General features: G+C 40.4%; 1 protein-coding gene across 1 annotated transcript in view; it reads right to left on the reverse strand.

The window, feature by feature from the left end:
• Positions 1-24,845, reverse strand: part of cdh13 (cadherin 13, H-cadherin (heart)) — a 245,349-nt gene extending 220,504 nt beyond the window's left edge. Inside the window, exon 1 of the mRNA XM_007889261.2 lies at positions 24,723-24,845. Coding sequence (XP_007887452.2) covers positions 24,723-24,764 — 42 coding nt within the window. The 5' untranslated portion in view covers positions 24,765-24,845. The remainder of the gene's footprint in view (positions 1-24,722) is intronic.
• Between the last annotated feature and the right edge of the window lie 2,328 nt (positions 24,846-27,173).

Genomic DNA, 27,173 nt, shown 5'->3' on the forward strand with positions numbered 1-27,173 from the left:
TTTAATTACAGACCTACCTGCTGCTTCTTTGTGAGCGCGCGCGCGTGTGTGTGTGTGTGGCACCTGTATCTGGGAGCATTGATCTACCAATCAGTCCCAGTGGGAGGAGGTGTCTGTAACTAACTGATTACTGACAATGTAGTGTGAGGCTGTAACTGTAGAATGTTCCCAGCATGTTGGAGAATGTGCCAATTTTTCCTGTGATCTCATCAAAACTTACACCTTGGCTGCCAAGATAGAGACCAGACTTTCACGCTTCGTTTATCAAGTAGCCAGAGTTTGCCTAATGATAAACAATGATAGCAGATTGGCAGGAGGACGTCTCAAAGTGCTTGCCAGGATTATACTCGTTAATAAATGGATTATACTCGTTATAAATGGAATCTTGTGTTGTTAATGTGGCACTCGATATGCGCACAATAGTCGAGTGGTTTTGAAAGACATCACTGAGTACTATTGCAAAGTCCTGTGGGTTTCATTATCATATGCTGGATTCTCACTTATTAATAAGCTGCAGAACTGTATTAATAATTAATGCTGAAACTGGGTGGGTTTCTCTAAGGATATATTATTCATCTTGAAAATATCCAACTGGATAATGGGAATCAATGTTTATATCCGGGCTTAACCAGCTCGATAAGACAGTTTGGCATAATTAATAGTATACTTCCTGCAAAAGTCTCCAGGATGTTAGCAATTGGCATTCAGATGACAAAGGTACATGCACGCACCACGTGCACGTTTGTATATCTAGACACATGTACATGATTAGTGCACGTTAATTACGGTAATTCTCTCTTCAATCTCGCTGTTCTTAATTCAGTTTCAAACAATCATCATTTTCCAATTGTGGAAAGTGGTGAGATAACGGTTATCTGCCCATCCTGGTGATTAAATAATTCACAAACTCCTTATTGCTTTTTTCCTCTTCAAATTCCCAGTCCTGTGCTGCTTTTATGATGCTGCAATTTATCCTTTGTCCAAAGATCTTTCAAGAGAGCACTATATATAATGTTAGCAGAGGATGGGATCAGAACCAAGGCTCAGGCATGTTCCTTCCGCTTCAGTCAAATAGCGTGCGGGCAATCATTCTCAAGTTCAGACATGAATAATGGTTCCTTGAGCAAAGTACTACAGGGTAATTCCATCAGGAGCCATACGCTCAGTAGAAGGGAACATAAAAGGACTTCAGTCACCTTCAAGAGAGAAAAGGGGGAAAAAAAGTTTTTGCTAAACTTCTGGAATGCTCACAGATAGGATTTTCACCCGACACCTGCTCTGGTTCCTACATCACCACAAGTTTTCAAGTTTACAATTTGGGGATAAATCACCAGGTTCCAAAAAAAATGTGTCTGGGAGGAAGAAACAAAAACACACAACGTTTCTACCCAAAAATACCAAAATTTGATCTTATCAATTGTAACAAATGGCCAGTGTCCCCACCTGTTACTGATATCAGAGTAAAATCAGAATTCATTAGGAAAATGTATCGAAAAGGTCAATATCTATTTCCCTTCAAAATTCTCTGCCACTATTTGGCAGAAGAATGGTTCATGCTTTGAAAGCTGCCCATGGCGTTAAATATCAGATAAAACAACTACTAAGCACAGCAGTTACTGAAAAAAGAAGACACTGGATGGGTTTGTGTTTCTATAAGCAGACAAGCCTAACTCCTAACTGGACTACACTGCCCTCGTATCAAAAGGTGGTTTATTCTCCAGGAAAGCACTGCTCTTTAATCCACCTTTTTTTTAATCACCAGCTTTAAAAAGAATTGATGAGAGGTACTGGCGGTGGCTTCTTAAGAGAAATAAATCATCGGGAATAAACTGTACACCGCGTGAGGGATAAATTATGGGAACAGAGATAAGAGCACAGTTCGGAGCTAATCAGCAGATGGTTCATTTCCACAGAAAATAATGAGCCCAATCTTTGCAGCAGCAAAGAGAAAAAAAGTCAAACCAATTTCAAGATCTGCAGTGTTCTTTGAAGCAACATGAATTAGTTAGCGATTAACACAGACATACATTTAGCTAAACAATGCAGTGATGTAGTACCTGGAATTGCAACGGTGTAGATGGCCTTGTGTGGTGGGGGGGGGGGGGGGGGGGGGGGAACTGCTGAGTGCTGGGGAGTATATTGAACTCAAGTCATTTTCCTCTTGCTCAGAAACCAACTACCACATATAGCATTTACCACTGAGAAGACAGAATCATTGGACTTTGCAGTAGGTGCAAGGAGTAACTAACACATGTGTTCAGCTTAGCTGAAATTCCACATGCCTCCGTTTACCTAGCAGTAACATACGATAAACACTCATTCATCTACCAATCTTGGTGTGCAAAAATGTCCAACTATGATATTAAAACCATAATTGAGAACCAGCAACTACTACAACAACAACTTGCATTTATATAGCGCCCTTTACGCAGGATACCGTCCCCGAACGATTCACAGCGGCGGAGTCTGACAACGAGTCAGGGGGAGAGGGAGGTGACCGTAAGCACGATCAAAAAGGATTAAAACCATAAAAGTAGTTCAGCCTTCTGCGCAAAGGTGCAAAACAGCTGATAAAAATAAGTGGCTCATGTTTAGTGAGAGAAGAAAGGTGAAATAATAGCAAGAGTTCATTTGACTTCATCTTTCCTCTTCAAAATAGGATGCAACCTGTGAGTGATGTTCAGAATTCTTCCATGATTTGGAACATTTTGTCTAAGGGCTTAACTGTTCAGGGGACTTGCAGTTTCTTACACTGGCAGCTATAGCTTTGCAGCTAGGCCAGGTCAGTTCTGGCTTGGCAAAGCAAATAAAACAAAAATTTTAATTTAATTAATTTCAGCAGCACTGGTGGCTCTCATTTTCGCCGATCTCCATTGAATGAATAACATTTATCAAAATTAACTGTGTTTATATGACAGCACTACCCTGCAGTATCCCAAGCTGCTGCGTGTATAAAGAATTGCTGCAACGGTTATTGCTGTGTTACTGCCAGTCGATGCCACACTGCGAGAATCATTCCAGTTTGAAGCAAATTATCCTGCTAGTTCACATGACTGGTGCGGAATAAAGCAAACAAGTTAGGCGCTTGTCGTTAAATTCTCTTTATTAGCATCCAACTGGTTAAAAAACAAATGTTGCTTGCAAACGCAGATTAATATCCTAACGAGCATTTTCCCCGAGCACAATGAAATGAGGGTCGACTGAAAGGGACATTCTGCTGTGGTAATGTCCCACTAATAGGCTTCCTTCACATTATATGGTTATGGACAGTTTCCCCAGTCAATGACCCGTGGGGGGGGGGTGGGAAACAAAATGTTGGAAAAACACTACAAAATCCCCAGGATGCGTCTTCTACTGAATTTGAGATATTAAGAAAAAGGAGCATTTTAGTGCATTGGCGGGATACGGAATGGGAGTTCGGCATACAATCAGAACGTCCATCGAGCGGGGAATAAAACAAAATGATGGAAAGTATGCAATTGGAAAGCCAATGGATTTCCAGATTGGTAATGCATCTTCCTTATGTATAAGAGCATCATACTTACCTGGGATATTATATTTTGTTAGACTCGCATGGTTTTGTTATTTGAGCATTTTGCAAGACCTACTTTAGAAAAGTAACTTGAAATTCCTCTCCACCAAAGTGAACCAGAGACCGAATCAGTCGACAAGCTCATGTTATGGGGGCTATTACAAGTCTCGACCAAGGCACTTAATAATTCTTGCCTTTGATATTGCACCCTATGATGCCATCAAGAAGTGTGTGAAGTATTGCGAGCATGTATTGGTAGGCAAACACAAAAGCCAATTTACACACAACAATGTCCCACAGATAGCAATGGAGTGAATGACCAATTTTATCTGGGGGATTGTTGGCCAGGACACAAGGAGAAAGCACCCTCCTCTTTCGGAGTAGTGCCACCTTTAACAGGACGCAGACAGAGCCTCGGATTATTCTGGAGGAATCCAATCAAATGGGCCAAAAAGCCTTCTTTATCTGAACCAAATCAATCCTGTGAACATTCACGTCAATCGCTGTGGAATCTTGCTGGCCTAAATAGTTACTGCTGCTGCAAAAAAGTCACCACATTCAGTGACAATTATTGCAGAAGCAGACAAAAACAAAGCTCTTTCTTTCAAAAAGTTATTCCTGTAATGAGATCTTTTTCCAATCCTTAATTTTGGAGTAAGGAGGTACAGTTAGCTTCTTAATCTTGAGCTGCCTCACCAGGAATTAACACAGCGAGTCCGTGAGGGCTATAAATGATCTGATTTTCAATTGAATAGAATACATTAGTGAAGAGAGAGTTTTCAATTCCTTGTGGAATATGTTACAAGGTTTTTCTGTGAAGTTCCCCAGCTGGGTATGTCAGCTGCGAGTTGAAATCGCACACGGCAACATAAAAGTAGAAGGTGTAGATTGTAAAACAGGATCCTATTATCCTGAGACAGTGCAAGCTCAGAGAAGATCCCTGGAGCAGTAGCAGGGATCAGACAAGAGTTACTCAGATAGGATTAAGGGAAATGTCGCCAAACTACTTACGGGTTTTTAAAAATATGGGAAAAAACAGATCACTAGCTGACAGCTACACAGTATGGTGTGGTTCCAATTCTGCATTAGATTTATTTTTCAGAGGCAAACCGAAGCGAGACAAAGAAATATTAGGAATTTATTTTCCAAGAAGCAAAAAAAACAAAACTAGACGTAGAGAAATATTAGGATTTCAGATTTCACAACAGCAATAATCCTTTAACAAAATTTGTGACCAAAGCATTTTTGCCAGAAGGTCCTATTTACTCTTCGAGAGCCTAAGGTGCAGAGCAATTTGTGGGCAGCAAATATGAAGTTAATAGGTCATGAATTATCAAATGCAGGCATAGATGACAAGAATTTAGAAATAATAAAAAAAAGGACATATCTGCAAAGCAATAATTAGGCGATGTCTTGGGTGCATGAAAGAGATTTTAATCCGCATTGACTCAGGGTTGTGTTTTTTTTAAATTTGAATCAATGTTTAATTTAATTTATGCGTGTGGGGGGGGGGAATTCAAAATGCATCTTAAAAACAAGTACTCAGCTTCAAACAGGGATGAATAAGTAAAAATAAAACAGGTTCTTGTCAATTTTACTGCACTTATATGATGACAGTCAATGTGAAGACATATTTCAGGTAAAATAAAAATGACTATGTAATTGGTGCGTATCTAGGTTTTTTTCGCAGTTGCATGTATGGTAAACTTTATCTGAGGACATGACAGTGAAGTGCATTTCGGAATAAATATTTGCAGACTGCTCTGCCGGGAAAGATCCTCTTCGGCACAGTCGCAATGTTCGAGTACAAAGTGGGCGGATGTGCTTGATAACATCTAACACTGAAGAGTCTGTTCCTCCTCCTCTTTCTCACCTTCGTTCATTAAAGCAAAAGAGATGATAGTCCTGGGGACTGCCTAATGCAGGGGTGTAAAATTAGATGTTAGAGGGTGGAATGAACTGCACATGTTCAACATTGTAAGGAAAATGTATACAGACAGTTTCATTAAAACAGTGCAATGTTCAGTCCAGCAAAGGCAGAAACGCAACTTTAGGAATAAATTTCATGGATTTTTTTTGTCTTAGAAACAGGAGTAGGCCATTCAGCCACTCGAGCCTATTCTGCCATTCTAAAAGATCCTTGCTGATTTGTACCTCAAGTCCAATTACCCGCCTTTGCCCCGTATCCCTTAATACCCTGACCGAACAAATAAATTTGCATCTTGGCTTTTGTGGGACTTTGCTTTGTGCAAAATTGGCTGTTGTGTTTACCTATAAAATACCATCACTACACTTGACGGTAAATGCTGCGAAGTGTTTTTTCTCTGTCTCTCGACATCCACTGGCAGTGTAACAGATTAGATAAAGCTTTATTGTAAGGGCCATAAAACAAAAGGGGCTAATAACTCCTTTGAAATATTGGTGCCATTGTTAGGTGTTTCCTGGGGGGGGGGTGCGGTCAGGCGGGTGTCTGGGTACATCACTACAGAGCGAGTTTGCACTCAGGCGTGAAAAAGCACCGATAACAATCTCAGAATTGTTTTCCTCCGTTGTGGTGCCCACTGAGGATTGGTGGTTGTTTTGCTGAAGGCAAACTGGAAGGCACGATTCACACGAGATTTGTGGAGACAACCCAATTTGATGCTGGCGCAACATTTTTTTTTAAATGGACTCGTACAGGAAATAAAACGAGACAGCATTTTTGTCCTTCTGCGCTTTCAGATTCACAGCTGCTTGCATCCTGAGAGTGCTAAAATAGACTGCTACCACAGTAAGCTTCTGCAGAGTGGGGCTGATGTCTCTTTGGGGAGAATATCAATACTGTCAGCTCACATCTGAGAAGAGCCCCTCATCTTGTTCTTTGGGCGTGGGTCTCCAGAGGAACGACTCAGTGTTCTAGGATAACCAACATGTTTCTCTTTTTTAATTCATTAGAAAATTCCCGTTTTGCGGATTCAAAGCATTCCAAAAATAAATAAAAAAGAGCCACAGCAAATAAACAACAACAACCACCACCACCACTTATATCGCGACTCTCACACATCCCAGAGAGCTTGACAGTGACGGAGCACGACCCCAAGCTGTGGGGGGGAGGAGGTGACCGTAGGCACGGTCAAAGAGGAAAGTCATCAGGCGCAACCTGAAGATGGGGAAGGAGGGGGTAAGGCAGAGGGATTGAGAGAGAGTGTTCCAGAGTTTCGGGGTGTAGTGGCTGAAAGCGTGGCCACCGATGGTGGAACGGAGGGCACGAGGGACAAATAGGAGGCAGGAGCCAGTGGAGCGGAGGCAGCAGGTAGTGGGTTAGGGAGTAAGCAGGACAGAGAGGTAGGGAGATGCCAGGGCATAAAGATGATAAAATTGCCAAATTTAATTGGAAATGTTATGCATTTTTAAAATTAGCTCATTAATATCTAAGGCTGCAAAACAGTGTTATATCCAGAATGGCTCTGAATTCAGCGTAAAAGCTTCTGAATGTGGCCAAGCTCAGCACAAATTGAATAAGTTGGTTTGGTTCCCAGTTTTGTGGGAATCTAGCTGCAGTGTTCTTGGCCTCGAGCTTCCGATCATCCATCGCACAGAAACGCGCACACTGGACAATGCAACAATCTGAAGTTTTCCCAAGGCCAGTACAGTTTGCCCATGGTGCAAAATTAGCTACTTGTACACATGGTACAGACCAGAAGTCAATCTATCAGATATAACCCATGCAACTATTCGCGGCATATACCCATCCCCTCAGTTGTTACATGATCTTAATTTCCAAATCGATTTCAAAACTAGCAACTGGTCCTGAGTGACGTTGGCAATTTACTTGGATCCATAGAATTCAAATACTAAAACTGATCCAATTTGAATGAATTCAAAGGAATCGAGGTTGGGTCCAGCTTGCATGGTCTCCTCATAAACAGTCTTATTTATGTTCTTGCAGAAGAGCAAGTTTCCTTCTATGCATGTATAGGTTCCTCCAGATGTTCCCATCACTGGTATCAGTAGCTAAACTGTGCTAATTCTTACACGGTGGGCTTAAAGGGTAAGTTTGGTTTAGTGAGTCATCGTTAAAGACCATTCATCATTCACAGGCACAGCAAATAACTCAGACTGAATGAAGAGAGCGTCTGATTTAACACACTACTGAGGAAAAAAGAGGCAAGTTTCTCTCCTTATAATATATGCCAATATGACACAATGAAAGAAATGATTACTCGAGATGTTACAGTGAAACACAATGACTGTTTCTGACAATGGCTTTTAAAGAGAATTGAAACACTATAACTCAATCAAACCAGCATTGAAAAATGATAGCAATAAAATATATTTATTGCCGAATTTAGAATAATTTCACCCTGCATTTACATGGAAATAATAGCTTTTCCTTCACTTGCTGTCAGTTAGGGGATTTTGCCAATTGTTAAGGGTATCGTATCTCTCTCCTCAATCTTCTCAGCTTGCAGCTACACAAGGATCCTGTCTTTTGTGCATCAAAAGTAAAATAAAATGTGAAACAACTCAGCCAGTTCCATTTCTCCTGTTTGTCATCTGCATTGACTGTGAGTGCAAATCGCAATGCAAAAATGGCTGATAGACCAGATTTTGCTGTAGTCCAATATCCAAACAATCCCATGAAACAAAGGTCTATTTTAGCATATCCAAATTACCCAAACAAGTCTGTTTGAGCTAATCTAGACAATTTATGTCATAGTATGAAGTATTTTTCATTTAGACTAGCTACAGTGACTTGCAGATCAGGTCTAACATGCTGAGATGTGGACTAATGCAACAACTACATTCCAGGATGCCTTGGCCATAAGCAAAAAATAACCCAAACTTTACCAGTCTGCATGTTCCATATCAGTTCTCCGTTAGAATATGGACCGAGTAATATTATTAACCAAGCATCAATTTAGCCTCAATTGTGAGCATGTTTTGTGGTATGGTTTCCAAATCCCTCTCCCTTCCAAGACACAAGTGGAGATTGCCCAAGGTCATTTTTAAAGTGAATGAGGACCTTTGACGGATAAGCAAGTTAGCTCAGCTTCATTGTCATAGTGATATGCCAGCAGAATAATGTGCAGCTCATTAAAAGCACTACTGCATTCTGAATCAGTCCAACCTTATTCTGATGTGCAGTTATTAAGGCGGAGATTTAGTAAAATCATTGCTTTAATTACATTAATATTCAAACATTCTCTCACCTTTTAATTACCTTCGTGTTTCTCATCCCTTAAGTCACTGAAAAGCCTCGTGTCTAAAGTATTAGACTGTAAGTTTCTCCCTTTTTNAAAAAAATCTAAAGGAAATCAAAGCCAAATGAATGTAGCTAATGATCGGCACAAATAATCTGGTTTGAAAAAAAACATCTGTGTAGATGCTTTTCCAAAGCAGGTGTAGAGGATCAAGTGAAGCTCTGAAAAGTATAGAGGTTCCTTGCCATCCAGCAATCTGCCATGTGCACAAACCTCGTGATCTGTTTAATAGTCTACACTTTCAGCTATTGTGAACACATAGAAAGATTAGTGTCTTCTTGCCAGGTCTGGAGTGTGCAATCTCTCCTGGGGATGGGGGACGAGAGAGAGAGAGAGAAAAACACACTTTGACTGTAACCAGAGATGACAAGTTCTGGTTAGCAGAAACATAAGGTGTTAAAGACCTGAGTATTACACATTGGGATTCTACAGTAATTGAATCACCTTAACATACTAGGGTGAGAATTTAAGCTTCTTGCTACTTTTCCACCCAACCTTTCAGGGCATTGCTTTTAGTAGGTGTCAGAAGAACTCCTAGTGATCAATTTTCTCCTTCACGTCCAGTTACAAATAAAGCCTTGGTGTAACACTGAACTGCCTGGCTTGGGTATCAATTCATGGAGTCTACCACAGATTAACAACTCAACTCCTCTCTCCCTTTGCCTGGTGAGTCACCCAGAAAGGAGCTTCTGAAGAGAAAGCAAATTGGCTTATGAGAGGTTCTCGAAGTCTTGTGAACTCTGGAGGGGAGTGGGGGGGGTACCAACTTGTGTCCCTGAATCTGAAACAAATCCTTATCATTTTGATGGTTTTGCTGAAAGATGGTAAGAGGAGAAGCATTTGTGTGAAGGACATCTGATAGGAGCTAGGGTTAGCAGCATCTCCATGATATGAGATACACACCTGAGTAACGTTGGCTAGAGTGTTTTGCCCACAAAATGTACAGTCAATTCACTTTACAGTACATTCTGAGAAGCATTTTGAGATATCTCAAAGACATGATAAGGCATTCCCCGATCACCCCAGTCCTTGCCAGACTGCACTGGCTGCCTGTCCCAGAGAGGATCGACTTCAAGATCCTCACCCTTGTCTTCAAATCCCTCCACTCCTCTGCACCCCCCCCAACCTCTCTGACCTCCTCTCTCCTCAAAACAGTATCCATTGCCTTCGTTCCTCCCTGTCTGGCCTCCTTATCCCTTGAGTCCTCCGCTCCACCCTCGGCGGCCGTGCCTTCAGCCACTACACCCGAGGCTCTGGAATTCCCTTCCGCACTCCCTTCGTCTCGCCCCCTCTCTTCCTATTTTCAGGTCTCTGCTGAAGACCTTTCTTTTTGACCGCGCCTTTGGTCACCTTCCTCCCCCTGGCTCGGCCCCAGGATCCGTTACTGTGAAGCACTCTGAGACGCCGTCCAGTGTGGAAGGCGCTTTATAAATCAAAGTTGTTGTTGCTGTTTCAAAGGCAAGGATTATTATTATTATGATATCTAGCTCAATTTCAGATACCAAACACTTCACACCAGATTTATCTTGTTATTACTTCAGCAAACAAACAAAGGGCTGAATGACCTCCTTCAATGCAGAAAATTTCGCAATTCTAAGTTTCATTTTGGCACTGACTTTTGAAAATTATACATTTTTGACTTTTTTTAAAAATTGTGGGATCGACAACTTCCTGTAACATGCGTTTAATATGAAATAAAAAAGACTTGGCAGACGTCAACAAAGATATATCACACACGTTGCTGCATTAGCCAACTATATGTGTAACATTACCAGTTATTTTGGTGCCAACATGAATGAAGCAGGTATAAAAGGACGCAAGATAAACTGACATTTTTTAATCCTGAAGTGGGAGAATGTCTTGGGCAAAAGTGAAATCGATGACAGCTTTTATTCTGCAGCCCACAGTAATAGAGAAAAAAAAATACGTGGAAATTGAACTCTTGGTCAGTTTCCTAGATCGGGAATAGATACCTCGTGGCAAATAAAGCTAATTAAATTTCTACATGCATCAGTGGGGTATCTGACACACATGGAAACCCAGCATTGTGAGAATCCAAACCAAACCCAGTTCTACATATGTATCCCACTTATGCAGAGACATTTTGCTGTCTGGAATCTGATGCTTTTAGGCACATGTTGGGGACCCAAAAGAATACAATGTGGTACAGCTAGAGTAACCAGCTAAACATCATATGGCTTGCTATCGAGAGCACGATCATGCAAGCTTCTCATTGCTTGTCCAATTAGGACCACCCTATCGGTTAGCACTTGGCTCGCAGGTTTAACAGGAATCGATTGGTCCCAGGGACTGATCTGCTCTTTCAAGTCCCGCATATGAGCCAAGCTGCCTGTTCAGTCATCAGCATTGTCTTGAAATACTGAAACCCACCTGGCTCAGCAACCAGACTACAGACACCCAGATGATTGACTAATTTCACATTTCAACTGCCAAACACATCACTGTCTCAACCCCACTCGTCTTCTCTCCCCACCCCAAAAAAGCAATAGAAAAAAAAATGCAGAGAAATGCATTTTGATGTAGAGTCATACATCATCAAGACGTCTCAAAGAGCTTCACAGGATTTCACTGCGAAGTATAGTGACTATTTATAAGCAAACATTGATTTTTTTTAAAGTGGAAAGGCGTTAATAAAATGTTAACACAAAAATTTGCTGGCAAACCCAATTTCTCAAGAAGTAGAGAATGTTATGCATCGTTGTGCTTAATGTAATCTCTTCCCCCTGCCAGCTCTATCTCTTTGCTGGCATAATGGTAAATTGTTTTTCTTTCTTTACAAGCTGGGATTGAAAACCCATCTGCTACTGAACTTTGCACAAAGCCATTAATACTCCCTTTTAACATATCTGCATCGTACACCATTGCTCTCTCTCAGCCAGAGATGAAAAAAAATGGGAACATGGAGTTAGTTGCTAATTTAAGAAAAATAGCCAGATTTGCACTCAATTCCTCTCTAATTTATTTATAGATAGATACTGAGAAATGCTCATGTGGTTCAGTTAGCATGCAGATATTTAGTGTTTAACCTTAGAGACTTCAACAAGCTGGATAGTACAAACAATTATTGATGGTCTGGATCTTAATTTTCTCCCTTCTTCTTTCCTATGCCTTCAGCCCCTAGACCCGCTAACTTCTGGAACTCCATCTCTCCACCTCGCATCTTTAAATCCCACCTAAATCCCTGCCACTTCGACCACTGGCCCCAATGGTCACCCCCACTCCCCTATCCCTTGCTCAACATTCTCTCATGTCCCCCCATTTGATTTCTACTCAATGTATTCCTCAAAGAACACATTTGGTGTTATAGTTGATAAAACTCCTCGACGGTCTCCCCAGCTCCACCATTCACAAGATCCATCTCATTCAAAATTCCGCTCCCCGCATACTGACCCAAACCAAACTCTGTACCCACATCTCACCAATTCTGGCCCAGGCTCCACATCACCAAACAGATCGACTTCAAGATCCTCACTCTCGTGTTAAAATCCATTCCCTCCCTGGCATCTCTCCGACCTCCTCACTCCCTAATTCCATCACCCGGTGCTTCCGCTTGACTGGCATTGGCCTCCTGCTCGTCCCTCACACATTCTGCCCCACCATCGGAGGTCACGCTTTCAGCCACTATGCCCCAAAACTCTGGAACACTTTCCCTCAATTCCTCCGCCTTGTCCCCTCTTTCTCCCTCAATTCCTCCACCTTAACCCCTCTCTCTCTCCCTCAATCCCTCCGCCTTGCCCCCTCTCTCTCCCCTCTTTCAAGTCCCGCCTGAAAACGTTCCTCTTCGACTGTGTTTACAGCCACCGACCCCCTCATTGTCAGGCTCCACCACTGTTAAGCGCTCTGAGATGCTACCCTGCATGGAGGGCGCTATATAAGTGCAAGTTGTTGTTGTTATGCTCTCAGCTATCCCCAAACCATCTTTGTCTCTTCCTTTCAAATACTCTTAATTGACTCCCTGTTCTCATTCCTTTTGCTCTTAATTGTTAAATATCCTTTCAAATGCACTGCACAATATATTCTCAATTTTAGAAAATTTTCTGCCTTATATTTTGTTTGACATTAATATTTTTTTTCCAGTCCCACGACTCATTGCCAATGATTGTTGCAGAATGACAACCAACCATCACACTGTCGGAGACTTTTTAAAGAAAATATGCAGATGGAAATGTAATTGTTACACTTTAAAAATTCCTATTCTCCCACTGAGCAGAAAGCTATAGTTTACACGTTGCCCTGATGTTGCTGGTGCCCGTAATATCCCTCCAACTTTATGGCTGCAATTATCTTGAAAGGTTATGATTGCGATTACAGATATTCACAGCAAAACAACCTGGCTATCTGCCATCTGCTGATTAATAGACCTCAGGGTGACTTACTATGGAGGCTATTCATTGCTACTGAAACTAAAAGGCATTTTCTTTCTCCTAATCCAAAGGATGATCAAGAGATAAGAGTGAACATGTCTTTCTTTATAAAAAAACCTACAATTTCAATGTGGTTTGGAGAGATTTTTTTATTGATATACTGTGTTTATTGAACAGTGAGTGTAATGGATTAATTTGCAAAGTTCCCCCACCCCCACCCGAGATTTTAGTTTTAATCCAGTTAAAGATGCAAACTAAGGAATAATTATATATCTCTTATGAAATTCCATTAAGTGGATATTGCCCTAAAGTTAAGAATGCAATCAGGATTTAACATAGGAATGTGTGGAGCCAGGACAAACTATTAGGGGCCATTTGGCTATTCCCAAATTCATTTTTAATACCATCTCACACAGCGCTGCAGAATCACTCCGTCTCCCTAAACAAGCAATATATCCCTCTAGACTTCCATTTAGCAGAGAATTCCTTAGAGGCAAGCAATAATCCACATAACAGGTGGTCTGTCCTTCCAGGCTAGTTGCGTAAAGAAAGCCATCTAATATTTCCCCGAAAGCAAAATACTTTACATAACTGCTGAATTACTGAGATCATAAATGGACCTTCATCCTCCCTTGTTGCATTGTATGAACTCGAGTCCCAAGGCTGACTTAGATTGAATAGAACATCCTTCCTGCTAGAGTCTGCAGGTGACATTATCCCCCACAGTGCAGTTCAGAATTTATAGGAACTCAAGTGTTGAGACAGAATTTTAAATTTGTTAGCAATTGCAATAAAGAGCTGAAATAACATTGTTAGTTTGTTAGCTTATGGAATCTTATGTTACTTTGCTTTGCCAGATTTATACAGGGTTTCCACCACTGTCATGTTCTTTATGCACTAAAGAAAGCATGGAACAAGAGAACGCTCTTCACCTCATCTGACCTGCTCCTTCCACCGTCCACATGCAGTCCACCCCATTGTGAACTTTACACCACCTATTTAAATGCCAGCCTGATTCAGTTGGTGGCACTCTTTCTCACCTCTGAATCAGTTGGTTGTGGGTTCAAGCTCCACAGCGGGACAATCCGCCAGACAAAATCAATCATTCACTTCATAGCTGTGCATGTGTACAAATACTACCTTTCCCACGAAGCACTTTGAGACATTTTGACAACGTGATAAGGCGTAATATCAAATATTAGTAATATTATTACTAATTGCATTTCGTGAGATGTGTTGGTATGGAGTACCAAGAAGGAACAGCTAGTTGCAGCAAGTCAGAAATTATTAATGCAGAAAATCCAGTGAGTATCACAATTCAGATCTGTTATCTACAATGACTTTATGATAGTGCTAAAAAAATCTTTTTTTTGCAAGATCCTCAATATGCGTGCAAACAGGACAAAATGGTGTGCTCTGTTGCGTTTTAACCTGAATGATATATTAGTCGAGTAGCTTTATGCTGCTTTGAGTCTCCCGTGACCTGAGCAACGATTGATAAGAGTTATTCTCCAGTATTTGTAGTTCTATGAGACAAGCAGTAATCTGTTGGTCCCAATCTTGTGCCATCCTTGATAGTCATCAAGTGCAAATAAATAGCTCAGTGTTTCTGTTACCTCTCAAGATCAACATGTAGATGGAAGCATTGTCCACCTCTTGTCAAGAAAATAGGATCCATGGGGTTAAGCTGCTATTCAGTCAGCTGACGGGTATCAAAGATGTTGAGTACACTTGCATTGATGTTACTGACACTCCTTTTCTCTCTCTCTTTCAAGGTGAATAAGAAGCAATAGGAACATTGCGATTGATGCAGTGCACTCAGACAGTGGTGAAATGGAATAAAAGATTCATGGAGATTAAAAAAAGATATATTTTGGAGGCCAAAATGAAATCCAATCAGTTTCAGCCAACGACAATCTGCCTTACAGCCCTCCTGCTGTCAGTGGAAAACATTGCAGCAAAACATAAAAGAGAAAGCCATTGTACACAATGTTAATTATTCCTGTTATTGCAGCAGATAGAAAATGGTTCACTTCGATGAAGAAGTTCCTCCATGTTCTTGTATTAACAATAATGGCTGAATGATATTGAGCCAGCAGTTGACACGGTCTAGTCAGAAGAATGGTGACAAGAAAACACAAAGTAGGATTTGCCAATCGCTGAGACTGAACACAGCTTTTAAACTGAATGCATTGATTACAACATCACATTAAAGATTCTCTTGACACAAAAAAACACGCACGTGGTTTGCGAGTCTGGAGATCTCATTCATTTGGGAGAAACCAACGGTCTGACTTCTCACGCATAAAATGACAAGCTGTTCACAAGTAGTTTTCAGAAGGGCCCAACTTAGTCTACAGAGGAGCGGCTAATTTCATGAAATAAAAGCCTTCAACGCAAAATATCTAATATCTCTCCTAATGGTACTTCAACCCCATTGAGATCAGGTTGAACCCATAAACTCAAAGCACTTTCCTTTCTCTCGTCCCTCCCCACCCCCTGCCCCCCCCCACACACACACACACACAAACAAAAGGTTATATAGAGCAATTTCCAAGTCACTTCAGGCATCAGTTGGCATCTTGTCCAATTTCAAAGCACAAATCCACGAGAGATTCCAATCAAGAATATATTGTAATGCCTTCTGCTGCTTCACAGATCCAAACAACTCATGAAGAATTTCTAAAATGGGTTTTCAAGTAAATAATTCCCTTCTGTTTGTACTTTGCTGCAATTCTGCTTACATGCCTCACAGCAAATCAGGAAGTGCATTTCAACGTGCTAAGCTATCCTTACCTGAATGTATGAATAATGACGACACAGACTTGACACTTCTCTTGGCTTTGAGTTAGAAAGATAATGTAATTAGGAATAAAGTATCATTCTAATCATTGCTGCGTGATTGTTGCCTACAAAAGCTACAAATCCTGTGCAAAGAATTTCACACGTCTATTTGCCATCAGCTGCCCTGAAATATGAACATGGTCTTGCTTATTAAAGTCAACATGATTTAATTCTTGAAGTTACATTCCGATTCAAGCGAGGCTTCTGCTTGGTTCTATGGGGGGCAATTTCAGTGTCGCTCCTCAGCTTGGTTTATAGTGGGGGGGGGGGTGAGAGAGAAAAAAAAGGAAAGTGCTTTGAGGTTATGAGTTCAGCCTGATCTCAATGGGGTTGAAGCACATTTGGGGAGATATTAGATATGTTGCGTTGAAGGCTTTTATTTCATGAAATTAGCTGCTCTTCTGTTGATTAGGGTGGGCCCTTCTGAAACTACTTATGAACAGCTTGTCAATTACTCACATAGTCTAAGATGACACTTCTATGCACTCCTGTGGGTGTGTTGCATTGTCGGAGGTGCTGTCCTTTGAATAAGACATGAAACTGACAACCCGTCTGCCTGTACAGATTTAATTCACATTAAAGATCCCAGGGCGCTATTTGAAAATGAAAAGGGAGTTTTTCCTAATGTCCTGGTCAATGTGAAGAGGCGTTATAACAAATAGAAGGATTATTATTATTGTTGGAGGAAGGATTAAGGAATACTGCTGGGCATATTATTTTCCAAACAGCCACTCTAAGCACAAGATATCAATGTGAAAAATGTTGACCGGGTGAGGTTTGTAATTAAAATTGGAGTTCCTCGATGGTGTAACAGCAGCTTTAATTAATTAATACAGCACAAGTCACAATCTTCACTCCATTGGCAACTCTTGTATGTATTGAAAAGACGGTTCACACAATGCGCATCAAAAAGAATACAAAATTCAACTACAAAATACACATTGGGGAGAATTTTTTTCCTGGGTCTAGATTTACTCTATTGATGTAGCATTGCAGACTGATTCTCCTCCTCCAATTTTCCCCTGCGTTCTCTTCAGAGAAGAGCCTTGTGCTTCAGGGAATTGAAAATGAAGGCTGTATCTCCCACAAGCATAGTCGATAGGAGCCTCTTATCGCAAGTTGTGCCAAAGAAGATATTGTACAACTACATTTAGTACAGTACTGCTTTTACCCCTGGATTTGTGTCAGTCGGAATTGAGACCCATTTGATCAGCTTGCTTACAAAACCACAAATGTTCTGAAAACGTTTGAAAGGTTTTCTCGATCCAACCAAGTTGGTATCAACATCTGTAAAGGCTAGAATGTTAATACTGTGCCTAAAACGCTCTTTATCCATTATGCCTTGCACACTCTTCAGTTCCAGATTGGAATAATTCATTAAAAAAAATCAGATATATCTATATCTCACATCATTGGAATGACTTCACACAATTCACAACAACTTGCATTTATATAGCACCCTTCATGCACTGTCTCAGTGTCTCAGAGCACTGAAAAGTAAAGTGCACTGACTGCATATTGTAAGTGAACCCGGCAGCCAGTTTGCGCACATCAATGTCACACAAATAGCCGTGAAGTGACTGACTCATTTTATCCAGGGGGAATTGTTGGTCAGGACATGGGGGAAAAATGCCTTTCTCTTTTCAAATAGTTCTGTGGGATCTTTAATGTCTACCTGAACAGAAAACGGACCTTGGTTCAATGTCTTAATTGTTGGTGGGAAGCAACAATTGTAAAAAGGAGCATTGCTCCGCATCTGGCTACGCTAATTCCTAAACAGGGATAGAATCGGCAGATGATAACTGACAGAGGTAGAAATCCATATTTTTGTTCTATATTCTTAACAATCCAGAGTATTATCCATGGCACCCGTCTTAGGCTCTACCTTAAATTTGAAGCCTTTTTTTTCTGCAAGTTGCTTTGAAGATCGAGAAGCGAATGATTATTATTTTTGTTATCATTTATCCTCGCAATCAAACTGTAAAGCTTGTTCTGCTTATAATCATACCTGGTGTGAGTTTGACACTTATTTGGCATCCCATTGATAATATCACAGAGTGAGACGTTAACAGTGCAATAGTAGATGCCAGATTGCTGATCACAATGCACCTTGGCAGAAACAATAGCCCAGTGTTGAAGCCTGGCAGGTGCAACGATTATAATAGGCTTGTTGACGCTATCGCTACTAGAAGCAGATGTAGGCACTGCTACATGACATTGTGCACAATAGCGAGATTCCCAAGTTAGAGGGGGAAAAAAATTCTATAGTATCAAATGAAAGTTTTATTTGGCCGTTTAAATTAGATTTTTTGTTCTGATTAACATTCCTAAATTTATATTTCAGAGTTGGAATCCATTCCAGTTGGCCAATAATGTGATATCAAAATCCAATAGTGCTACAGAATTCTGACTGCAAGGTCAATCTTTGGTAGGTGGATGGATGAGGCTGTACAGTTTTTAAAAAATGAGTTTGGAACATAATAAATAATCCTTGCAATTGATGTAGAACCTTTCCCATTGGAAGGAGGTCTCAAAGCCCTTTCAGCAGCCAATTTGTACACAGTAATGACCCACCAATAACCACAGCATGATTGACTCATTTTTTCTGTGTTTTTCTTAAGACAGAACACCAGATGAAACTCATGTTTTTCTTTAAATAGCACCACAGAATATTTAACATTTATCTGAATAGACCAGACAGGACCTCAGGTTAATGTCACATCTGAAGGACAGCATCTCCAGCAATGAAGTTCTCATGCCCCAGCACTCCAATGGAGCATCAGCCAAGACTATGGGAGTTCAAAGTTCCAACGTGCAGCGTGAACCCACAACCTTCAGACTCAGAGGTGATTATGATTATGCTACCAACAGAGTTGTGTCGATATTCAGCATCCCTTCTAAAGACCAGAGCTCAACTGGTGTTGGTAATGTAGCCCAGAATCCTAGTAATCTTGTCCCATAGATTCCATAAGACTGCAAGCTACATATAAACTTACACAAGGATACACAATTAACCAGATTTGTACGAGACTGATGTGCCAACATACAAATCTTGTTGCTGTGAAACGCTTTCCTCCTAATGAAATGCCTGAATGTCTTCCACACGAGTTATGATAGAAAAGTCGTTTCTGATTAAGTGCTGGAGTCTAGAAGAATTTGGTAATAAAGCTCAAGTATTAACAGAAGAAGTCATTAACAAAATGGCAGCGACTTTCAATAGTGAATAGCATCTCATACCCTGATAAGAGTTGCCTCAACTAGGTGCTTTGAATAGTTGACACAATCTGTCAAGTGTGTGTGATGATGAGTTTTGTCAGCTCTCAATCAGTCCACTGGGTGGTGCTCCCCACATTGGGGTAACATCAAGGCTTCATCCAAACCAATTCAGCAACAATCTGCTTCATGTCAATCAAGTCAAGTGAGAGGTGCTCAAGGCAGAAATGTGTGCAGCAGCCTGGAGCCCATCTGCCTTACTTTATAAACTGCGTGAAGGATGCGCCGAACTGCAAGTGGCTGGAGAGAGGAAACAAAATGATGAAAACATATGGACGAAAATCAGTGGGGAAAAAAAAACTTTTTTTTGTCGGTCACCATCTATTGGCACACGTTGCCAATAAGACCTTTTGTTGCGACAACAAAAAATCTCAAATGGCCAGTCGTCAGTCACATAAAGAGATAATGGAGTGATCCTCGGTATATTTAACAGCAGTACCCCCTATCAATCTCGGAATTAAACTCAAGAGTCTGGTAAATTTCACCGAATTGTAGGTTTCAAGTGAATTAAAGGTAGGTGTAAGGGATGAGAGGGGGAAAATAACTGAGTGTCTGTAAAAAGAACACACTTCAGTTCTGATGCATTACATGAAGCAATATCTAATGCATTAGTCTGCTTATTCATTTTTTTTAAATTTCATGATAGAAATTGGGCTGAATTTCAGGGATAAATAGAAGACTGAATCGTTTCATCCAGGTTGATTTTTTTTTTGGAGTAAATTCCTTACAATAAGATGGAAATGGTACATGTTTAAGGTTTACAATGTAAAAACAAAAATGCACTTTATTTTACTCATGCAATTCAAGGCAGATTAAAAAGCAATGGTTTCATCCCTATGATGTGGATGCAAATCCATTCTCGTCTAAAGGTCTGAAAATCTCTTTAAAAAAGGCGCTTGCATGAAATGAGCTTTACCAGTCTCAACGCTTAGTGGGCAAGACTCCACGGGCTATTAGGGGAAGAATGGAGGAGGAAATGTGCGATGGGGTTGCTGATCACATCATCCCCTGCTGGTGATGGGTTTGGTGATATCCCAGCATAGTGGTGGGTTTCCAGCTTGTGCCAGATATTGATGTATCCAAAATATAATGGAAAGAAGATTTACATTGCTGCCAGATCCTGCTATATCAGATCTGGAAGTTCTTGAGGTCAACTCTCGAATACCTAAAACAGGAAAGTGATGATGCCACATCACAAATATGCTTCCTTTTCATGAGCACAGCATTCAACACAAACATCTGGTTTTGCAGTAAGCTCCTCTGATCCAATTTCCAACTTCTAATTAACAGTAAAAGTATGCACAGTTAATGCAAGCCTCAAGCTATGATACTGCTGCTTGTATTTACCCATTTTAAGAAAAAAATTCTAGATAGTGAATAATGTGAATAAGTAAAATCTAATCCAGAAGCAAAGATGAATTTTAGATGAATAAAACAACTCCTGGGCTAGTTATGTAGATCTGTTACTGCAGCACCAAGTCTGTGGTGAACAAAATGTGCAGACATACAACTGTTCCTAGTAAGCTTGTACCAAACATGGTCCTCATTGCCATGTCATATCACAACCATACAATAACAAATAACATTCAAGTAACTGCTGACAGATTTCCACAGACCAGCAAGAAAGTGCAACACTGGTCCAAAGAGTGAGTTGGGAATATGTCTTATGCAACAGAAATGGTAGGTTATGCAAGATTTGCAGAGATCGGAACCCAATTTCACATTAATTCGCAACAAAAATGGAAAAGTATTCCATTCTAAAGAAACACTTAAATTTTCTTATAACAAAATCACTACTCCCATTACCTGTAAATTGCTTTGAGACATATCGAGGCACCATAAAAAGATATATTCCACACACATTGTGAGCATCAAGAAGTTACAAAGCAAAAATCCCCAATAGCTTAAAGATTTTCCAGTTAGATTTACCCACAAACCTGTTAAGTGAGAATCTGTTGTTCAACAGATTGTAGGGGTAACAGAAGCATTGCATATACAGTGCAAACTGCCCTGGTGGCCTCTCCTTCACCAGGCTTCTTCAGAATGTACTTAACATCCTTTGGCTGGTTAATTCTCGGTTGCTTCATTCTCAATCCTCTGGTTTGTTGATACATTGACAGTCTATTTATGGAGGGAACGTGCTGAAATATTTCCAATCCCTGGAAGATCCCATCACTTGTGTAGAATAGGGATACCTTTCCAATTAGACCTAAACAATGTAGGCATCAATGGCTATGATGTCCAGGAGATAAGAGTGGTTTCAAATCCAACACCCGTTCAGTTTCCTAAATGTACCAGGCACAATGATCAGTAATCCTTGCATTTTGTACAGCGCCTTTCACATGGGGAGGATGCCTTAAACTTAAAGCACATCAGAGGATTTACTGTAAAATATAATCAACTGAGGAATGTCACCCTCCAATTCAATTGCCAACATGAGGCTTGAACCCACAACCTCAAGAGAAGAGAGTGCTATGAACTGAGCCAGGCTGACATCTGATGTTACTTAGCTACATTTTTCCGCTGGCAAGCAAGTCTCCTGCTTACTTGAGTGTTCTGCCATTAAATTGCAGTTATTTTTTCACTTTTTTTAAAAAAAAATAAACTTTGCCCTATTTGATCTGCCCAGGGACAAACTGGATATCAATCCCAATTTTCTTTGACGTGGTTCCCAGGTAATCAAATGTTGGAGCCTTCCAAATGGTAATCAAATGCAACCTGAACATGGACTTCGCCTCTCGAAGGAGAGAACATTAAATCAGAAGCAATTTAACGCTACTAAGTCGTGATCTCTAGGTAATGATTCGAGAGGGAGGTATTTTATCCCCTTTCATGTGTTTGTCACATCCAACCTGCCTCAATGTTCGTGTTCAAACCACAAACCCCATTTCTGCCCATTGGGAAATCTACCCACTTTCTGAAAGAGATAGATGGCTCATGATCTTTCTACATTTGGTTAGATTTCCTTTTGTACTTGAATCATTCATTATTGTGTTCAAAAAAAAGTTACCTGATATAATTTTACCGTTAACACAGTACAATGACACCTGAAGAGAAATGAAACTTTTTTTGCAAGAGAGGGTTTCTGGCCAAGACAATTCTCAATTATTCCGACTAACTCCACTCCATTAGTCGGGGTGAAAGGTACATTTTTTTTTGCTCATAAGTAGCACTAGTGCTGTTCATATCTCGTGTGGTAATTGGACTTATGGTTCTACAGTGAATAGATACACTGGGCTGTTGGTTTGAAAAGAAATCCCAGTTGAAGAGAACAAAGATATAGAAATCAGGTGCGCCACCTTCTGTTAGAAAATAGATTTTTTTTCCCCCCCTCCCCAAAAGTCAAGTTAATTACTTTCTTATTGAATACAATTCAAGTTATTATCTCTGTAACTCAATGGACACATTCATAAGCGGGGATTGCACTTGATGTGTAGTCTTCGCTGGTCACAGTCAATGCAGGGCTATGAAGGTTATTTCTTTGATTGAACCATTAATCGAGACAAAAATAAATAAACAAACAAACAGGTGGAAGCAACCAGCAGAGAATGAGGTGATGGGAGTAAAACTTGGAATATTGATAATGCTGAGCATCTCTTAACACACAGGAGGATGTGATCAATCTCACACACCACCAGAGATATGAAGTGGTCCACAGGGCTGATTTTAACAAGAAATAAAGAATTGAATCATAACAAGAGAGTGAATCGGTTGGGGACTGTGGGCAACGGATAAACTTTGCACAACAGGAATCGGTAGGTTAGTTATCACATAGTCAGTCAGGAGCTTCCAAAGGGGACTGACTCACACTCAGGGGAGGGAGCACATTGCAACAGATCCAGTGAAGCCTAATGGTGTTGCTTTAAACTAAGGTGCAAATACATTGCTGTGTATAATTTCAACGAAAGGTGCAGGTTTATGTATTGCAATGTCTGGCTAGCCCATGAGTCCTTGAAATGCTTGGAGCTCGCAGATCAAATGCTTCTGAACTCTTGCTTCCATGTGTTGCACAGGACTGATGCTATATATATATATATATTAAAAAAATTGGAAGGAAGCCAACATTCCCTGGATTGGATAAGTGAGCTCCTTGTGGAGACTGAGTACTGCGAATGTAGCTTAATAGAGGAGGGGATGGCATGCTTTACTGGAAATCACCTTTTTAAACCATCTACACCTATATATATTCTTAAGGTGATTGGTTAAGATCACCCATTGATCATGTATATTATACATAGATATAGATACACACACACACACACACAACAGCAAAAAACTCACACAAACACAACAGAATCCTGAAACACCAGAAAGAGACAGTTTTAAGCACACACCACATTGCACCCATCAGCAGCTGAATTGATTTTAATTGGGGGGAGAGACGATGCAGAGAGTGGAGGAGCCATTGGTAAGACGCACTCTGGAGCAGGTCAGAAAGTACAACTGGGATCCAGTGGTCGTATTTCTTTATTTAAACTAAACACAAAGCCACGCAGTTCATCAGACTCTGCAGCTCAGATCAATGTTACACGTTTTGCACCGTTGTGACTCTCTCACTGTTTTAAAAACCACCAACGACACTGGATAACGTTTTGCCCATCGTTTTTGTTTTTTTTCCCCTTTTTTTAAAAAAAAAACTCCCCTTTCTCATTTTACTAGTTAATTCTTTCAATCGAGGAAAAAACACATCGTGCAATGTTAAGGGCGTTTTCCATTATTTATTTATTAACCCCTCCCCACCCCCCAAAAAAAACACATATGCACATTTGCCAGTATTTCCAATTTTCTTCCTTTTGAGACAAGCAAATCCACACAACCTTCCACCTCTTCTCTCTCTCTCTCTCCCCCCCTTGATTGACAGCAACAGCAGGTTTCCAAAGGGCTCTGTTACAGTTTCTTAGCAAAATGACTTCACGAACAGGGAATTTCAATGCTCCCAAATTAAAAAAAAAACAACTTTTTTTTTTGCCAAAAAAAAAACAAGAGGTGGAAATTCCCTTCTCTGAACACAGCAGATCAAAGTAGAGAGAGAGAGAAAAAAAAACAACAATTTAACTTTATTTTCCCCCTTCTTCCAAAACACCAAGATCCTTTGACAGATGGTTCACAGGGTGGGGGGGGGGGGGGGAGAATAGGGCATTTACCAGTGAACAGCACTGTTTGGTACCAATCTGGAGGTAGCAAAGCAACACCCTTAGCTTTCCACGTTAAGTTGATTTGGCTGCACAGAATCCCACCTGATTGCAGCAGCAATCTCAGATGCTCAGTAACAGCACAGCCCCACACACTGATTTCAGTATCTAAGTGTGTGCATCTTTTCACTGATGGGAGATAGATGCTTATTTTTATATAAATATATATATAAGAAAAAAGATGAACAGGGGAAAGGGAGGAGGGGGGGGTTAGGGGAAAAAAAAAAAAAGCATTTCAATCGTCGTTTCTTACCTGGAAAAGGACAGCCAGTGTGAGCTGGGTTTTGTGCTCCATGTCTAGCGACTATAGTGTCCTGTAGATTTCATTCATGCGCTGAATACCACAGTGCATATTTTTTTTTATATGGAGCTGAGCTGGAGGCTGGTTTGAAACCCAGCCAACTTCCCAAATAGATCTGCAGCATCATCACTAAAGCACTGGGCGGCTACTTGAGACTGGAGCCAATCGCTTTTCAGAGGATCCCCTACAAAAGCCCGAATATACTGTGTGTGTCTGTGTGTATAATCACAATAATAGGGCAACTATTAACACTTTGGAGGCGAAGAGAACCACTCGTGTCCAATCTCTCCCCCTCCATCCCTCACCCCCAGCATTCATTTTCATATCACAACTTGCAACACTTTTAAGTCATTTCAACTTAATTTCATTTTTTTTGATTATTTTCCCATCTGGATAATACTGTACTGCAAATATATACATATATATATATATATCGATTTGACTTGTCCTGTGTAAACTAATCATTGGAACTTCTTGCTTTCTTATCTTGTAATTGGCAAACCTGGTTGTAAGAGATCTATGGTATTAATAATAACGCTGATAATGTCTGTTTCCAGCAGCACTGTAACCCTTGCCATCCCGACATTTGCAGTTCCTCCGAAGGAATTGGCATTGAAAGGGTGCGGTGGTGCTTTGAGAGGTGATCGATAAACGTCTTCCCACTGCGTTTGGTTTCCATTGCATTTGAGGGGTTGGTTAACCAGTGCAATGCTTGTGGTTTTGCTCTCCATCCTCTTAAGAAATTAGTGGCAATGACAACCTTATGGGAACAATGGAGCAAAAGGCGCAGTGTGTGTGGTGTGTGTTTTGCTGGTGATCGTTCCACTTTCTTAATTTTTTTTAAGAAAAAACTGGAGATCACAAAAAGATGGAAGACCACGTCCCTTTCATTATAGGCTTTCAGTACATACAGTTCCTTTTTTTTTTGATTGCATTTTGCTGCCGAATTGTATTCCAATCACACAACGTGCCGTCTGCATAAGAATGCATCTTACATTTGCTGCAACTGTTCCTTATGCAGTCCAACCAAGAGGTGGAGTATCAACTCTTTTTTTTGACAAATACTTTCAAAAATCTACACTGTATATATATGTGTGTGTGTGTGTTGGTACAGTGGACTCGTGAACATTTTTATTTTTAGGTTTGGTCCAAATTGATGTCTCCTTTGCCAATTGTTGACCATGGGTAAAGGTGTGTCTGCAGGTGTCCAGATGTCTCCAGTTGTGCAATTCACCAGTGAGAACGATCTCGGAATGACTGCAATGCCTTTCATTAGTTGCAAATTACACAAGTAAAGGTGCAGTCAGTGCTTTCTTCATACCTGGATTTGCACACAATTGAGGCAAGCTGCAAATTAGACCCCATTTGTAATGTGCATCCTCTCGAATTTTACTTTCTCTCCTCAAATTATATGCCAAGTGATTGGTGTCATTTTTTTTTGATTATTTTTAATATATCCTTTCGTTTGCTAATATACCTTCACGGCTTATTTCGTTTTTATTTCGGTTACTTTGGAATTTCAAACTCTTTTAACTCATTCCCGCAATTCGTCATTTCGTTTCTGTTTCAGGTACCCAGAGAGAAAGAAAAAACTTTGGAAGGAGCTGGTTTTCTGACTGACAGCCATTGAAACACATGAGGGTAGCAATGGAAGGAAGGCCATATGAACTAAGGTGAACAGCGTGAACAAAAAAAAATGTGGTCACTTCAATCCATGACTGTTTGTGGGACACTTCGGTACGCAATTGGCTGCCGCGTTTCGCCCACAAATATTCAGTCGATTCACTTTACAGTTTATTCTGTGCAGTGCTTTGAGACGTCTAGAAGATGCGAAAAGTGCTATATCAAATGCAAGGATTATTATTATTATTATATTCTGTGAAGCACTTTGAGATGTCTCAAAACGTGATAAGGCTCTATATCAAATGCAAGGATGATTATTATTATCATCATTATTATGTGGAACAAACTCTCAGCAAAGGTGTTGGAACAAGAAAGTACCAAAAGTTTCAAAAAGGAACTAAACAAATTCCTATCAACCAAAAAGGATTCAGTCATTCCATTTAGCAATTGAGAATCTGGTGAAAATGGAGAATTCCTCCTGCCTGGATTTGTTGCCAAATTATCTACATGGGATTGCTGTGTAGTTCAATACATTTTTAGAAGGGAATTTCATAATTCCAAAACGTGTCACTTAATCTGCAAGCAAATCATGCATCCTTGATTTAGGCAGCGTAAATTAAGAGTTCTTTATAAAAATCTCACCTTACAGCTCAAGGAAATTTGAGCACTCTGTTCAAAATGTCTCACTTAATCATCTTGCTAGAATCACACTTTGAGTGTGAATAATTCACATGGATAAAGACCCGTGTAAGTATTTTTTGGCTGTGCTTCAAGTCGATA

This window comes from Callorhinchus milii, unplaced genomic scaffold, assembly GCF_018977255.1.
Source record: "Callorhinchus milii isolate IMCB2004 unplaced genomic scaffold, IMCB_Cmil_1.0 Scaffold14, whole genome shotgun sequence".
Lineage (NCBI taxonomy): Eukaryota > Metazoa > Chordata > Chondrichthyes > Chimaeriformes > Callorhinchidae > Callorhinchus > Callorhinchus milii.